Source organism: Telopea speciosissima, chromosome 11, assembly GCF_018873765.1.
Source record: "Telopea speciosissima isolate NSW1024214 ecotype Mountain lineage chromosome 11, Tspe_v1, whole genome shotgun sequence".
Lineage (NCBI taxonomy): Eukaryota > Viridiplantae > Streptophyta > Magnoliopsida > Proteales > Proteaceae > Telopea > Telopea speciosissima.
The window spans coordinates 48144002-48160675 of NC_057926.1; the positions used below are offsets into that span (position 1 = coordinate 48144002).

Here is a 16674-nt window from a genome sequence, read left to right on the forward strand (position 1 = left end):
CGCTCTTTATTAGTCCCAGCCTCGTTTGGCTGCAAGGGAGATAAAGAGTAGGAAACAAGGGAAATAAAGGGTTGGAAACTGGATGGAGAAGGGAAATTTTTTTATCGATCTCCCAATATGCATGTATTACTAAGGTCAAATTAGTATTTAGCTCGTCTCCGGGCCTCCAGGGAGCCCGGTACGCCCAGGGTGCTACCAGCCGTTGAGCTGTGTCGTACATATCCCTAGGCATGCGCCAAGATGTGTGCAACACAGCTCAACCGTTGGATGCCCCCTGGCAGCATCCTGGGCACACGCCTCCCTAGAGACGATCTTGATCCATCAAATTGGGGCAGGGTTCATAGGAGGGCAGGGCAGCAAGGTCATTTAAAAGCATGGAATCAGGATCCGGATCAGGTTCTGGATCAGTCCTTGAATGGGTCTAGATCGACCCAGAATCGATGTTTTAATTCATTTTAGGGTTTTTCTATACAAGGATCGAACGAGCGAATCAGTCAAAATGGGGATCAGATCAATGTCTAATCTGGTTCTTAAAACCCAGAAGATAGAGAAAGAGAGCAAGCATCTTCCATGTGTCGAGCTCTCAAGCCCGAACTACAAGGCACCGCAAGATGCCCAAACTATAGATGATTTTAATTGAAGGGAATGTTGTAAACCATTGTTTGGGGGGAGGGGGGGGGGGGGGGAATGTTGTAAACCATGTTTGAATTCATTGAGCAAAAGAGTAACATTGCTAGAACAATAGATTCTCTTGTTCAATTTGTCCAATTGAGTCCCATGAGGGTACCCATACCAGATTTGTCTATCAATCAGGCCTCGTTGTTTAGAGGGGAAGGTGGGGTGGGATTGTTGGGAAGATGTGACCCACATATTAGTGGAATTATGTTGGGGTGGAAATATTGAGATAAAGTTACTTTTCCCATGAATAGTAACCGACAAAGTGGTGGGATTTTGAAGAGTCACATCAGCAAACAAAACAATTAATGATATCTCTTGATCTTTTGTAAGTTCATCAACCCAAATTACCCAAACAAAATTGGGGTGGGATTTTGAAGTGCTACATTAGCATTTTCTCATCCCAATTCTCCCACTCTACCTGTTTTTTTTTTTTTTAGAAATTCTCCCACCTTACCTAAGTCCTTCTAAACAAACGTGGCGTCGATGACATTGTAATGACCTATGTAACAGCCCACCAAAAGGATTTTGTGTTAAGGGACAATATTGTACAAACTCTTTTACTATAGTTTAATATATTTAATCAAAAAAAAAATCAGTGATGTACTCGAGTTGGTAAAACATGTTAAAAGGAGATTTTTTTTTATCAGAATATTTCAATATTAGTTATCACCGCTCAAGAAATGTTTTAGTAAAATTTATTATAACAAGTTAGACAATATTTTAATGTGTTGAGATGGCCGAGTTGGTCTAAGGCGCCAGATTAAGGTTCTGGTCCGAAAGGGCGTGGGTTCAAATCCCACTCTCAACAAGAAATTTGTTACTTTTTTCACACAATAAAATAGAGTTTTCAAATAATTGTTAAAATAGATTGGTATGAAGGGGGAGGGTTCTGAAATCCCACTCTTAACAAAAATAGTTCTTTTTATTTAATTTCTCCTATAATATAAAACAGTTTTTTGAAATGCCACTCAGTAATAAGGGTGTCAAAATCAAATCGAAACCGAGTCGAATCGTTTAAATCGTGAAATCGTTTAATAAATGGTTCGGTTATGGTTTCACAATTAAGATCGTTTAATTAAACAGTTTGAACTGAACCAAATCGACTAATCAAATAAACCGTTTAACACTCTTAAATATACATAAATGTGCCAAAATCAAACAAAAACTGTTTATCAAACCGAACCGCTTAAAAACCGAAACCGTGAAATCGTTTAATAGATGGTTCGATTATGGTTTCAAAATTGAAACTGATTAAGTAAACGGTTTGAACCAAATCATTTTTTTTGGGGTAAAATTGAACCGAACCATTTAACACCCTTAATCAATAGCGTCATATTAGATGATTTTGTCCTCACTTTTATTAAAAAGTCCGATTTATGAACAAATACTAGAGTGAGTCGAGTGACCAAGTATCTTCATTATCCATATGAGGATGAATGTCTATACAAATAACTTCGGCTTTCTCAGAACCATCAGGTGGGATTATAGTGGCGGGTAGGGTTGCATGAAGAAGAAGAAGCAGCAGCAGCAGCAGCAGCTAGGGGTAGGGACGGGTGGGGTGGCAGGAAGGAGAAGAAGAAGAAGGGGGGTAGATAGGGTGGTTTGGGGTGCATCAGGGGGTCAGGGCTTGTGGACGCAAGGGCATGGCAGGAAGAAGGGAGGGGGGAGGTAGGGGCAGACAGAGTGGGTTGGGGTGCAGTAGGGGGATAGGGCTTGTGGGTGCAGGGGTGGGTGGTCTCGTCTCTCGTTGGAATTAAGAATCGTGATCGAAGAAGGGGAGGTCGGGGTAAAACTGTTAAAAATGTCCTTACTCGAGGGAAAAATACTGTTTTGGATTCCCAAAAATTGCCATCGCAACTCTTATACATATTTTACTGTTTGTATTTGCTAAATACCCTTCTACTTCTTGGGGTGTACTAATAATGTTATATTTCAACAGAAATATCCAAACCCAACCTTATTTGTTTGAACCATTAATAAATAATGAGTTCTCGATATAAAGCTCATTTACTTACAATTTTACTAGTCAATCTCTCAAAACCAATCTAGTGTTGTATGAAACCTTGATGTATACCATACATTGTGAGAAGGGATATCATATCTTATAATTTGTGATGGCAGCTATGAGGCATCATCTGGAGTTGCAAGATGGGGTGCTATGTTATTATTGAACTCTCACTTTGTTGTAGTCTATATGAATAATGGTTTTGTAGGAAAATACTCAAGAATCAGAGATGCAGGTGGTATACCAAAAGTTTCAAGGAGCAAAAGAACAGGGGTAGGCGCATGTAGTAGTTTGGACGGATTATCAAGTAATGGTAGATTGGGTCATGCAGGTAATTGTTAAAGGATGGCCTTGGGAACTTTTTGTTGTAATATGATGTCTGCAACTCTTGAAGTGTTTTCTGAGTAAGTGAAAATGAATTTATTACCTTACTTCCTTCTGACTCACTAACCATGGTCTGTGATGGTAGTTTTCTGGCAGAAACAGGGGAAACAGGCTGGGCCGCAATTTTGTTCCAAAACAATAACTTACTATGTGCGTACTCAAACTCTGATTATACAAGAACAGCACAAGTATTGCTCCTCGGATTACGACAATTAGGAAATTGGCGAGGAGAGCATCTCAACATTTGGACTGATTGCAAGGACTTAGTCCAATGTCTCAATCAATCTACTAAAGAATGGCCTTGGGGAATGTTCACTATTCTTTGGGACATTAAACATATTTTGGAATCTTTCCAAAGTTTTAATTTATGTAAACAAGACAGATCTTTTGTGTTTCTAGCTCATAAGCTAGCAATACAAGGCTGATGTAACAGGTCTAGTGTATGTATTTCAGACTTTTCCTCCCTTTAATTATAATTTCCTTTATTTAAAAAAAAAAAACTCATGAAATGTTTTAACTTTGGGTTTTATTAAGAGATTCAAGAAAGAGGTCTTTATCGCTCATAAATAGGTAGTGAAGGCGAGGGTTGATAAACTCCCGACTTTTGTAAAAGTGGATGTTGAAATTGATACATATTATTATATTTATATTACAGAATAATAGAATGCAATTTTCCTCTCACATGGGTTTTCTTTATTATTATTTTACAAACATTGGTGTGGTGTACAGATTCCTCCCCGCATTGATGTCATGAGAACCTTGTCTCTTCTTAATATTACTATTATTGCACAGGATCCATAAAGGATCACCATTGGAGACTTCTTAATTGTCCTATGAACATCGTTTGGAAGTGGCTTCAATCTTGGGACAAATTCAAGTTTCCATCAAAGCAAAGTAGTATCGAAACTTTGAGCAAAGCATCGTTCATGTGTTGGTACTTGTGGATGGCGCAAAATGATTTAGTTTTCAACCACAATTGGGGCTCTCCTATGGACGTTTTTGGCAAAGCTCAGAAGGCTTTTGATGAATTCTGGGAGCTGGGGGGTCACTCCATGCCGAAGTCAGTGGCTACAAACTATCCTTCTGCAGATGTGCGTGTGGAGAATTGCAGCGATTCTGGTTATTTCAAGATAAACTGCGATGCGGCTCTGTGCACTGACACAGGTTCCAGTGGGATTGGCTTTGTGATTAGGGACCCTCTCAGCACTACAATAGGAGCTTGGTCTGTTCCAGTGCCGTTTCAAGATGTTCTTCTAGGGGAAGCCCTTGCTGTGCGGGAGAGTCTGGCGATGGCTGTTCAGCTGAAGCTGCCGTAGGTGTACCTAGCATCTGATAACCTTGCGGTGGTGAACTTCATTAATCACAGCTCCATCGCTCCCCCCTTCCTGATATCCAATGTAATATGGGATATTCACCACCTCACCGATAAGTTGACTGACTGTATCTATGTCCATGTATCTAGGGAGGCCAATTCTATTGCGCACTCTCTAGCCCGGATGGCCTTGTCCTTGGCTAACAGGACGGCTTGGCCACTTTCCACTCCTTGGTTGACAGATTTGTGTAATCTTGATTCCTTGTATGTTATTAGCCCCCCTTTGGAATGAAATTCCCCTTTACCAAAAAAAAAAAAAATTGTCCTATGAAACACTGGTTGGTCCCTACTTGCATAAAGCCCACCTACAACTTGATTCTGTCCAATTTAATTATAGAATTGCCATTGTCTTTGTTTGTGAGCAACATCTGTACTATCCTAAGGAAGGACTCAAATAGGACCCAATTTTTTCTCATCAAAAAAAAAAAAAAAAATTTATGTGGGCCATAATTATAAGAAATGCCACTGATATCATATTTGATTTAAAATTAATGAGGTACATTGACATAATTGTACAATGAGACTAATCACATATGATCATCTGGAGTTTATCACGTAAATTAATGGAAAAAAATTTCTTTCACCATGGGTGAAGAAAATCAATGGCCATAAATGTCTTCTCCCCATCCCCCATCCCTCTCACATTTACAAATGGTCAATAATACCCTCATTGTTCTCTATTGACTGTGGATATAAGAATACTTGATTCTAAATTAATTATAAAAATGATGCATATCATGACATAATATCTATAATATTGTGCATCTCAAATCAACTCAACCTTTTCCCAACTAAATGGGAACATTCAGCAAGTGCATACACACCTCCGCCACCCAACAAAAAAAAAAAAGAGCCAAAGCTCCCGCTATTGAAAGGTTGGAGGGGCAAATGTATGCAGCCTTACCCCAAGCTCCGCAAGAGAGGCTGTTTTCAAGTTTTAGACCCACAACCAACAGGTTGTAATAGCACAACTTAACCATTGTGCCAAGGCAGAACCGCAAAGATTTTATCAATTCTATCATTATTGTAGTTTGATCTTGACAACAACAATTGCTCTCAATTTAGAAAGATTATCCTCTTCCCTTCCAACTTAGAACTAGAACATGGAAGAGAAAATAATACAAAGTTTAGAAAGGGCAGCAGAACTCTGCTTATTCAAACAATGGACTGTCTACATGACCCCACTACAGGTGTATTTAGAACTGTAAAGTTCAGGTCATTTTAGAGCAATAGGGCATCGGATTCAGACTGTCCATCTAATCTCTATATTGTCAATACACGCAATCTTCAACTTGGTTTTAGGAATTTCAGTGAACACAACCATTATTGTCACATTCTACATCCCCAGTCCATATTGATTTCTACTCTCAGTAACTATCTCAAAGGTCAAACACCTTTATGGCCAACCCCACCCCATGGCACCTCACAACCCCCCCCCCCCCCCCCCAACAACCACATACACATACACTCAACACCATCATCTCAACACTTCCATACCTTTTATTTATACACTCACATCATTTGTCCATCTAGTTTTTTTATCAAGTATCCAAGACTCAATCAGAGATACAAAGGATAAAATCTTATTTGAACCAATAGAAAACTGAGTTAAATCAGCGACAAGCAATGGATAAATATAACACTAAAACTGAAGAAATGTTAAACCAACCATCTATATGATTTCCACAAGGAAGAAATGAAAAGAAAATACAACTGAATACTCGTTTCCAAGATACATATTTAAGAAATGAGCAAAGGACGAAGTCTCTGCAATTTCACTAGTTCCATCCATAGGGGTATCCTATAATTGATGGGACTTGGGAGATAGTAACACCAATACTGGAGAGACTACAAAACCTGATTACAATAGGCCGAGTATATTAAAAGAGCTTCTGATATTAGTTCCACAGACAACGAATATTGTAATAAATGAATCATGATGTATATTACAATTGTGCAAAGAAACAAACAATTATGCATTTGTTTCAAAAAAAGATGATAAATCAAGAAAACTGATGCAGAAGCATTCTGTATGTATGCTCAAGTATCAAAAGAAGATTTTTAACAGAAATATCTGATCACCAAGGAGGATGAGCAGCACCATATATTATCAAGGATAAAAAGAGGGGGGAAGAAAAAGATTGACAGAAAATAACAATGGAGGAACAAAAGACTTCCAATAATAAAGGAACAGAGAGCATCATTCAACATGAGAGGAATTTTAAAAAGAGCTCTCATCAGTCATAATTTGATTGCAGCAAGCAATCCAGATCAGAGAACTCGAAAAATGTCTAAATGGATAGGGGGAAAACAAAACAAACATAGCAGAAGTAACTGAAAATCAAAATCGACAACTGAAACATGAAAAAAGAGTATATGAAAATTGATGATAAAATCAGAATCCTGATGCAGTAGTAAGTTTACCTATTCAATAAAAGAGGAAATCGACAAATCTCAGGGCAGGAAGTGCTAATTTCTCACAGCAAGATCTGCAAGTGGCATTCACAAAACCATGGCCACATTAGCTATAAAAGGAAAAGCATAAAAAGCCTAGAAAATGAAGGGGGAGAAATTCCTTTAAGGTTAATGATCTGGAGGGAGATCTTGTTACTGTTGGAAAAAGCTCAAACTACCATGGATGAAAACATGATCAAATTACCATAAATTTGCAGTGGGGGAGAAAAAAAGAAGAGTCAAGGTTTTTGTAGAAACCGCTTCCTCTAAAAGGCCGATCTTATAGGAAAGGGAGGAAACAATATGTATATCATACAAGAGCTCTAACACGGCAGACTATCCAAAGGGGGACACGGGTGGATAAATAATTTTTTAACACCTGCCCGCTCCCAGGGGGACTCGATACCGTGACCCCTGCCTGCTCTAATACCATGTAGAAACCGCTTCCTCTAAAAGGCCAATCTTATAGGAAAGGGAGGAAACAATATGTATATCATACAGGAGTTCTAACACGGCAGACTATCCAAAGGGGGACACGGGTGGATAAATAATTTTTTAACAGTTTTCAAATGTTTTACCTCTCTCTGAAGTTGAAACCTCAGCTTCTCTAGTCAATCTTGGTCAGAACTCTGATTCCCACCCGCATCATCTTTGTTTGCAGCAGAGTGTGACCATTGCAGGTCCCTTAGCTCTTGTTGTGTTCAAGTCAAGAATGAAATAACTTTGAGCAGGAAATGATTTACAAGCCTACACCTCAAGCTCTGTATGTTTAAATCAAAAATCGAACGATTCAAAAGCCATTTTTCACATATTTTGCATATTTTACTTGGTATAAAAATCGAGGACTGTACTGGTCAACAAAGACCATCTCTAGTATGGGTCTCACCCGGTTGAAATGGAATCTCCTCCCAATTAAGAGGCAAATGAACTCCTTTCCATACCAAGTTTGAGTATGACAAGATAAATTATCACTCAAACATACCGGCAAACTTTCAAGTCAAATAAGCATATTCCATCATAATTTACCCTCCAAGGGTATTTTGTTCAATTTACATGTACGACTTGTAGGCAAGGCAGGGAACATGGGAAAATCCCCAAATTTTATAGATACAATATTCCTTAAGCCTCGAGAGATACTCATCATCGTCAGGGCAATATCCGGGGTGACAAAATAAGTTGTCTACATCCCCTCCCCCAAAAAAATACTCATACATAGAAAATGCCCTAGACAAGTTGAATAATATCACTTCATGACATAGACCAGTTGAATAGGTCTCATGACGGGTATACTTTGGCCTGAGATTCACAGTATTTTACTGGGTGTCCCATGAGTAGAAGGTGCTAAAGCCAAGAAAGGTTTTTCTTCTCTCTTTTTCCGGGTAGGTGGTGTACAAGACTAACAATAGAGATCAAAGATAATCAATGACACTAATAAAGAGCATATTTTGGAGCAACCTAACAAAGGAACAATTAGACCTCACAAAATGAACATACTATTGTCATATTAATTTATTTTTATAAAACTAGATTATTCTAGTCTCAACTTTCAACTGCGTAGAGTTCTCCCTCTAAGCTAATAATGGGGAAAGAAAATTTATTAGATATTAGAGGCATTAGGCTTTGGCTTCCATCCAACCAATACAACAATTTTTGGGATTCATTCTTAAATAATTATCTTATCCAAAAACAAACAAAAAAAGGAAAAGTAGCACAAAGTCCGTAGTGCCAGGCCTGGCACAAGGTGAAGGCTATAACTACAACATAACGGCTCACCTAACACTCAATTCTGGTTCACATGCAGCCCCCCAGTACAATATCCATTTTGCAGCCTAATCTGACTCTTACAAGCAGCAAAAAATATACTAAAACAATGGTTACAAAGTCAAGATCGGACCAAACAATATGAACAGTTGAAGGGTACAAGGAAAAGTCTAATAAAGCAAGGCCATATGTTTCTTTTGTTTTCTTGGCTTCCAAACATAGCCTAACAGAAACAAGGCATTGCATATTTAAACCTGGAAAAGCTAAATTCATGAGAGACCTACAGGCCCCAATGGATACCAGTAAAGGAATGTTTTCATCCACTAAACCATGTCAACAAGGGCCAAACCATGTTAGAGACATCCTTAGTCATAGTAAAACAACCATAGAAGTAAAAGATATGGTACCTAAACATTCAGACATACTGTGGAATCCATAACATGAAGCTGAGATGAATTATAGCATACAAGCACACTCTTACAATTCTACAAAGTATTCTTAATGATCAGCCAAAGATGTGAATAGGTATTTTTTTAAATAAAAAATGATGATATAAACTTTCTTAATTTTTATTTTAACACAATTGTCTTCTCTGGAAAACAAACACCAAATCTCATTTTGATTTCAACAATAAGGAAAGTCCAGGTAAACGCTTAAATATTACCAATATTGCTTCAAAGTTGTGCTACACAACCCTAAAATACAACTCAAAATACAAACCGAAGAAGGCCCAAATACCTCAACAAGCTATAAAAATTGAGAGACATGTATGTTACAAGTACAACTTTTCAAACTGTTCACCTCAAATTTGAAGGTGGAGTATATCCCACCTCTCCTCTGACCTTAAAATACAGGTGAAAAGATATGCATCTGGGATAGAGAGAGTTTAAAAAAAGGCACTTCCATTTCCCTGCTCCTCTTTCCCTGAAAACTATTATCTAGACACCAACAAAAAAAATCAAAGCCAAGTTACCTCAAGTGTTGGGGAAGAAATGCAGAAACGGATAATATTTAGGGGCAAAAGTCCACCTCTTGCAAGGATCCAAAGCTTTGAATTTAATGAGTTACCTTCAAACTGAATTATTCTTCATGCGAAGATGCAAAGAATGGAAGCAAGCAAGCAAACAGTCGCACTCTTCAAAGCTGCTGATGAGATTCAATAAGTAACACATTTAACATGATCTGAGCTGCAGATTCATAAACTGCTTCATCATAATGCATCCCATCAACTGTACATCGAGGCCCCCAATTTCTACTCAAATATCGGATATCGATCAGCAATAGTGGACCCCCAGACTGGCACAAAAGCTTACTTTCATAAAGCTCTCTATCATAAGTATCCTGCATTGCACCGTTCATCTTATGTCTTTTCTCTTCTGTATTCAACATTGAGTTAACCAATGTTGGCATGCCAAGCCAAAACATGTGGGATGATCTTATAGAAATGGAACCTGTGACAGACCCTTCATTCCCATATTCTGGAGAAACAGGCATTAGTGAAACCACAGACCTCCTTACCCATCCTAAAGAAGCACCATAATCTGATGCATCACTGACATGCAGCATATGCCACAGACCAGAACCCATTACCAAAACATCTGGATACTGGTGGTTGGCCTTGAAACCCATCAAAAGATGAGTCAAATACCTGCTATAAGGAGCCCATACAAAATCCAATTTCAACCCAATTTCATCAATTACTGCCCTGTAATCACTATGTCGTTTAAACAGATCTCCCCTAACCAATTCCACCTCCACCAGACCCATTACCAAATTCAGCAACGCCAGAACAACCAGACGAGCTTGTGAGTCCCCAGCTACAACAATCCACGAACCATTAAGGAGATCAGAAGCATCCAAACGACTCAATTTCTGGAATCCACAAGCAATCACAGACGTAGATTTTCCCCAAGTCCATGACTTTTCATAACTACTATTATTCATCAAGTCTTGACTAACCATAATTGGTTTCACATCCCAGACAATCTCATGTAGGAAAGAGATACAAGATTTACGATTCTCTATCACAACAGAGGCTAAAGAAGATAGGACATCAGCAATGGAAGGGAAATAAGGCATGAGGTGAACACCTATTGCGAGGGTTATGAAGAGCACTCCGCTGAAGAAGAGCAACTTGCTGCGGCTGAGATGTCAACCTGCCAACCCCATGGGTACGAGGAGGACGATGCACGCAGCCAAGACGGCAAAATGAACAGCGCCCACCATTGCCTCAGATCACAAATAACCTCATCATACAGCCCAATCAACAAAGACTGAGAAAAGGAGTCCGGATCCTCTGACATACTGCAGAGCCGCAGGATGTGCACGGCACACTCTGCAGCACGGTACGGCAGAGGATTTTTACAGATGAGAAAAGCCAAATGACTGACAACAGCATAGCAGAATTATGTAGATAATTGTGCGTAGCAGAACTTAAAAGAACTAGTGGCGGCAATTGGCGAGACGACGAGCTCATGTTAGCAGATTCCCATTCATACTAACGTGGGCCAGACGGGAAAACAGTGGATGTTAACAGTCCACCTAAACAATAACGAATTTACCCTAGATCCGTAAACTCTTAGGAAGTGGAATGTCTATTGTTCATTGGGTCATTAAAGGAAATCAACAAAACCCATCTGGGATGAGCCATTCAACAAACATGTTGAATGCATAACTGGCTCACGGTAGCACAAAACAAAATCGAATAAATTAGAAGAACAATAGGTAACGTTCAAGATAAATTTCACAAAAACCAATTTCATTTTCGTTAAAATTGAAGGCTGAGATATCATCAAAAGACCTTAATCATTCAGAAGATCTGAATATTTTTACAAGCTTCAACAAAACCACAAAAGGGGAAAAGAAAATTCAAAGCTGTCGATGATTCTATTCTGCAAAGCGAATACAATGAACCCTCGAACCCTAACCACCGAAACCATAGAGAGTTCTGCCCTGTCGCTTCAAAGCATAAACCACGTCCATAGCAGTAACGGTTTTACGACGAGCATGCTCTGTGTAGGTCACAGCATCACGGATGACATTCTCCAAGAAGATCTTCAGAACCCCACGAGTTTCTTCATAGATAAGACCACTGATACGCTTCACACCACCACGCCTGGCGAGACGACGAATCGCAGGCTTGGTGATACCCTGGATGTTATCCCTTAGTACCTTACGGTGACGTTTGGCACCTCCCTTGCCCAAACCTTTACCTCCCTTTCCACGACCAGACATTGTTGCAGAGACGATAAGAGATCGAAACGAAAGAGAAAAGTTAGGTGAAGATTATTGGAGGATTGCGTTAGTTTATGATGAAGTGGAGGGACTGATGGATGGACGGGTTTATATAGATGGATAGGGTTTGTGATTTTGGTTTTTCGATTGAAATTTCAAAATTTTGGGTTGGCGGGGTTTCGGGGTTCGAGCCGTGTGAAGAGTAACGTTTGGACCGCTCGATTGAGAATAGACGGGCGATAATGGATTTTTATGGAGTCCCGGATCGATGACGTGGACAGCTCTTTTTTGGGCAGGGATCTGCGGAAAAAGATCTTGTGCAGTCATGGCGAGAGCTGCATAGATGCAGCACCGCTAAATCACTGCAAAAACAGAGAATAAGATAGTCATTTCACAAATGACCACCCACTGTATTTTGGCCTTTGTGTTGGTTTTCGTGCTGCATCTGTGCAGCTCCCACCACGACTGCACAAGAGTCAAGTCCGGGATCTACATGCTTCTGATGACGAAATTTAGACTTTTGATAAATTCTGCTAACGGCTCATTAATATTTATGCTAAAGTAGCGTCGGCTTCGTCTCCACGGAGTGACCAAGGAGGCATCCAACTGCACTAGAATGTTGAGAGCGAGCATCCCGACATGCCCAGCAGCCCAGTGCCATTGGATGCCTCACTGGTCACTCCCTAGGCGCTGGGCTCCCTTGAGAAGAGCCGGATTGAGACACCCCTCTTAACAATGAGTCTTTTTCATCAGTTTTTTTTTTCTCATTTCCTAACCATGTGCCCTATGTAGATGATATTTATTCCATGCGCTACCATTAGTGTGGTATAGGACATTTCTCTTTTTTTTTGGTAACAGTATAGGATATTTCTCTAAGTGTGTGGAATCCTATCCTTTATATATATATAATTTTTTTAGGATGGGGTTAAAGGTTAGTAAAAAATATGATAGAATTGAAAGACAAAAATATAATTGCATGATTATCATATACGTATACCCAAAAGAAATACAATTACAAAAAATAAACCCCACTGTTATAAGCTTTTCACTGTTGATTGCGAGATAACCTACTACAGGGAATTACAAAATTTACACAGAACAAAATCGGGATCTCCCCAAAGCATCCCACATACCTCATGTCCCACAAAATTAGCTAACTGTTTGTGAAGAAGGAAGGAACTAGTTGGCAAGGATTGGGAGAGGGCTTGCCAAACTATAAAGCTGTGTCGAGGGATGTGCCTTGAAAACCAAACCACGTCGTACCAAAGAACTCTAGAAGCGCACGCTTTGAATAGGTGTCATGCAAAAGACAAAGTAAGTGGCCAAATTTCTCTTTGCTCCAATATTTAAGTCACCATTTTCCCAAAGACGCCTATGGATCTCTTGCAAGACACTCCAACTGGTGACCAAATGAGAGGAGGCAAGACCTAGATAGCACTGACCACAACAATGATTGCCGAATCTGTTGATCATTTTGTTAAGATCAGAATCTAAGATGATTCTATCACCATAAAGGTTGGGAAAAATCCAAGAGGGTGCGATTGTCTAGCCATAATAGTAGACGTATCATCATCAATTCTTGATTTGATAAGATCTCGCACTAGACATTTGCTTTTGAAGATCTTGCACCAAACCAAAGAGGAGTATGATGGGTCGGAGAGACAAACCAAATGAAGTATTTAATCAAGGGTAAATTACACGGCACCTCCTGAAAATCGAACAATAGTCAACTCTCCCCTTGTTTTTTGAAAATACTCAACCATCCCTCTCTATAGTAATGGTGTTAACTTAAATCAAACCAAAAATGAAATGAAATATTTACCCATAAGATTTAAACAAATAAAACAAATGAAAATTGATTTCCTCTCTCTTCCATCTTCTTCCTCTCTTCTTCTTCTCTACTAGGGCATTTTCAGTTGCAGTCTCTCCTTCTTCTCCCCCTATTCTCTCAATTATCTCTTGCTATAATAAGCCCATGGCTATTCCCATTGTTGGGCAGTTTTTCAAAGATTTGAATGCAATTTTATGGAAGTTCTTTGTCTTTTCCTACTACTCTATGTTTATTATCTTATGTTTTCTTCTTTTCCTGTTAATCCATGTTTATTATCTTTTATTTTCTTCTTTTCCTGCTACTGTTTCCTTACCGGATTGTAAAGGGCTTAATTGATCTCTCATGTAACTAACCGTTTTGGTCTGAAATTTTGAGAATAGTTCATCTACTTGTAGCGACTAATCCACTTGCATTTCGTCTCCTAAAACTTCCTCTCCTGTAAGAACCAGACCTCTTACTATTTCTGAACCTGCAACTACTGCTTGTTCTGATTTTAGAATTTTCCTAAATATATTACCTGTTTTCTGGTCAGATTTCAATCAGTATTAAGAGCTTAGGGGATTGCAAATCTTATCCTTAAGTTTCATGTTACTTGGACTTGATTTGTGGTTGAAGACGAATGTTGAAGAAGAAGGTTAAAGAAGACGGTTTGTTTAAGAAGAAGGTTTAAGATGTAGCTTGAAGCTTAGTTAGTAATATTACGCGTATATGTGTATTTGAACGATTAAATAAATAAAAAAACGTTTTATGCCATTTTACCATATTTTTATATAAAAAAACATGCTTTTTATACATTAGAGTATTAAACGCGTTTAAATAAGTATTAACCGAATGGGGATTTAATACTTTTAAAAACCTAATGTTAAAATAAAAAAAAGGTCTTTTGCCAAATGCCCTCTGAAAATACTCATTTGTCCAAATGCACTCCCTCAACTTTATAAATTACAAATTCTCTCTACTTTCAAAACATTGTAACACTTTAATCCAATCCGATAGTTTGGTACGTTAGATATTAGTTTCAGAAAATCTAATGACCAAAATGCCCTTATGATAAAACTCATCAAAATTAAAATGTAAAGTGACCAAATTACCCTCATCTTCCCCAAATCACTTAGCGTTTGAAACTGAAACCCTAAACATAAACGATTCCAGAGAAAAATAGAGATTGAGCTGAAAATTTATGTACCTATCATTGTTACTATGGTGCTTTCACAATCTAACTAAGTTGGAAATTTCTGGACCTATCATTGAGCTTTATCCCTGGAATCCAGATGAGAAATTTTTGTACCTATAGTCGCTATTTTAATTGACTATATTAAAATATGAGTTGGTGGTTTATTCTCTTCAGCTCTCACTGATCATCCTATGATTTTTGAGTTGTCTGTAACGGCTAGATTGAGAAGCATCAGCAATAATATATCAATTATGTTTTTCTTGATTTTCTCTTGGAGCTTTGGAAACAGAGGATCTAAAGCAAAGAACACTCTCCTAGCAGGAGAAAGCCTCAACGATGGGGAGAGCTTGGTTTCTGCAAACAATCTCTACGAATTGAAGTTCATGAATTTTCAGAAATCCCAAAACCGCTATTTGGGAATACTGAACTTGGATTATGATGTCAGAGCAGCATGGATAGCCAACAGAGAGAACCCTCTCATGGATTCCTCTGGAATTCCAAGCATCAATCAAGAAGGAAATTTGTTGCTTACGATCGGTAGTGGGATCTCCACCATGATAAACCCCGAAGAACCTGCAATGGATGCCAACACTCTGGTAATTTACTTCTTAAAGACGAAGAGCGGATTGTGTCGCAATGTTTCGATTATCCTTCTGATACATTTCTACCTAGAATGAAGCTAGGGTTGTTTGATTTAAGGACTTATACGCCACGAAAACGGGTACTAACTTCATGGTTGAGCAATCAAGTACCCTCTCCAAGAGCTTTCTCTCTTGGCGTCAATCTAGAAAACATGAAAGAACTCGTTATCTGGTGAAGAGGGAGGGTTTATTGGCGAAGCGGGATTTGGGACAATAACAATTTCAGCTTCCCCTATATTAGAAGTGTTTCAACCTCTATACATCAGCAATAATATATCATTTCCTTTTTTCTATTTTTCTCTGGAATCGTTTAGATTTAGGGTTTTCGATTTGTGGAAGATGAGAGCAATTTGGTCACTTTACTCTTTAATTTTGGTGGATTTTTATCATAAATGCATTTTGGTCATTAGATTCCCTGAAACTAACGTCTAACGTCCCAGACTAATGAACTGGACTAAAGTGTTACAATGTTTTCAAAGTAAGAGGAGTTTGCATTTTGTAAAGTTACAGGGGTGCATTTGGACAAATGGATATTTTCAGGGGGGCATTTGACAAAAACTCAAATGAAAAAAAAAAAAAAAAAACACTAAAACTAAAACTAAACAAAATCCTCAACGAACAAACATCGTTTAGGGAGAGACGAGAGATTGGGGAAATCGTCAATTTCAAGCTCTTTCGAACGAACCGTAGTAGCCGCTGCCCAGCCTGCCCCCCAATCCCAATCATCTTCTCCATCTCCGTTCAACGGCCGCCTGCGAATCCTCCTACAAGGATCAAATCCTCAACGGCGACGTTGACGGCGACGGCGACTCTTCTCAATCTTCAAGACGGTTCTGCTTCTCTTCTCAATCTTCAAGGCCGATCTGTTCCTCCTCTTCTTCTCCGTCCATCTCGTTGTAACTTGTAAGTCTTCTCTCAAATCTCAGCCCATTAGACCTGCGGCAGAAAATTAAATTTCAGCCCATCAAATTTCTGCCATTGATAGTCACTTCTGAAATTGTACTCCATTTGAAGATCAGATTTGATTTTTTATTTCAGATTGGTATTCTTATATCAAAAGGAAACTGAGTAGGAATAGAAAGACAAGACATCATTTTACAGAAAAGGATAAAAAATGAATTTTTTTTGAAAAACTCTCAA

At 38.8% G+C, this 16674-nt stretch overlaps 1 protein-coding gene and 1 non-coding gene across 2 annotated transcripts; one reads left to right on the plus strand and one right to left on the minus strand.

Annotated features, from left to right (window-relative positions):
- Positions 1-1405: 1405 nt before the first annotated feature.
- Positions 1406-1486, plus strand: TRNAL-AAG. Its single transcript has one exon. It is a non-coding gene; the product is annotated as a tRNA-Leu (tRNA).
- A 9898-nt stretch (positions 1487-11384) lies between these two features.
- On the minus strand, positions 11385-11977 carry LOC122645483 (histone H4). The gene has a single exon (XM_043838794.1). It carries the CDS (start codon positions 11886-11888, stop codon positions 11577-11579), a length of 312 nt encoding a protein of 103 aa, XP_043694729.1. The 5' UTR covers positions 11889-11977; the 3' UTR covers positions 11385-11576.
- Between the last annotated feature and the right edge of the window lie 4697 nt (positions 11978-16674).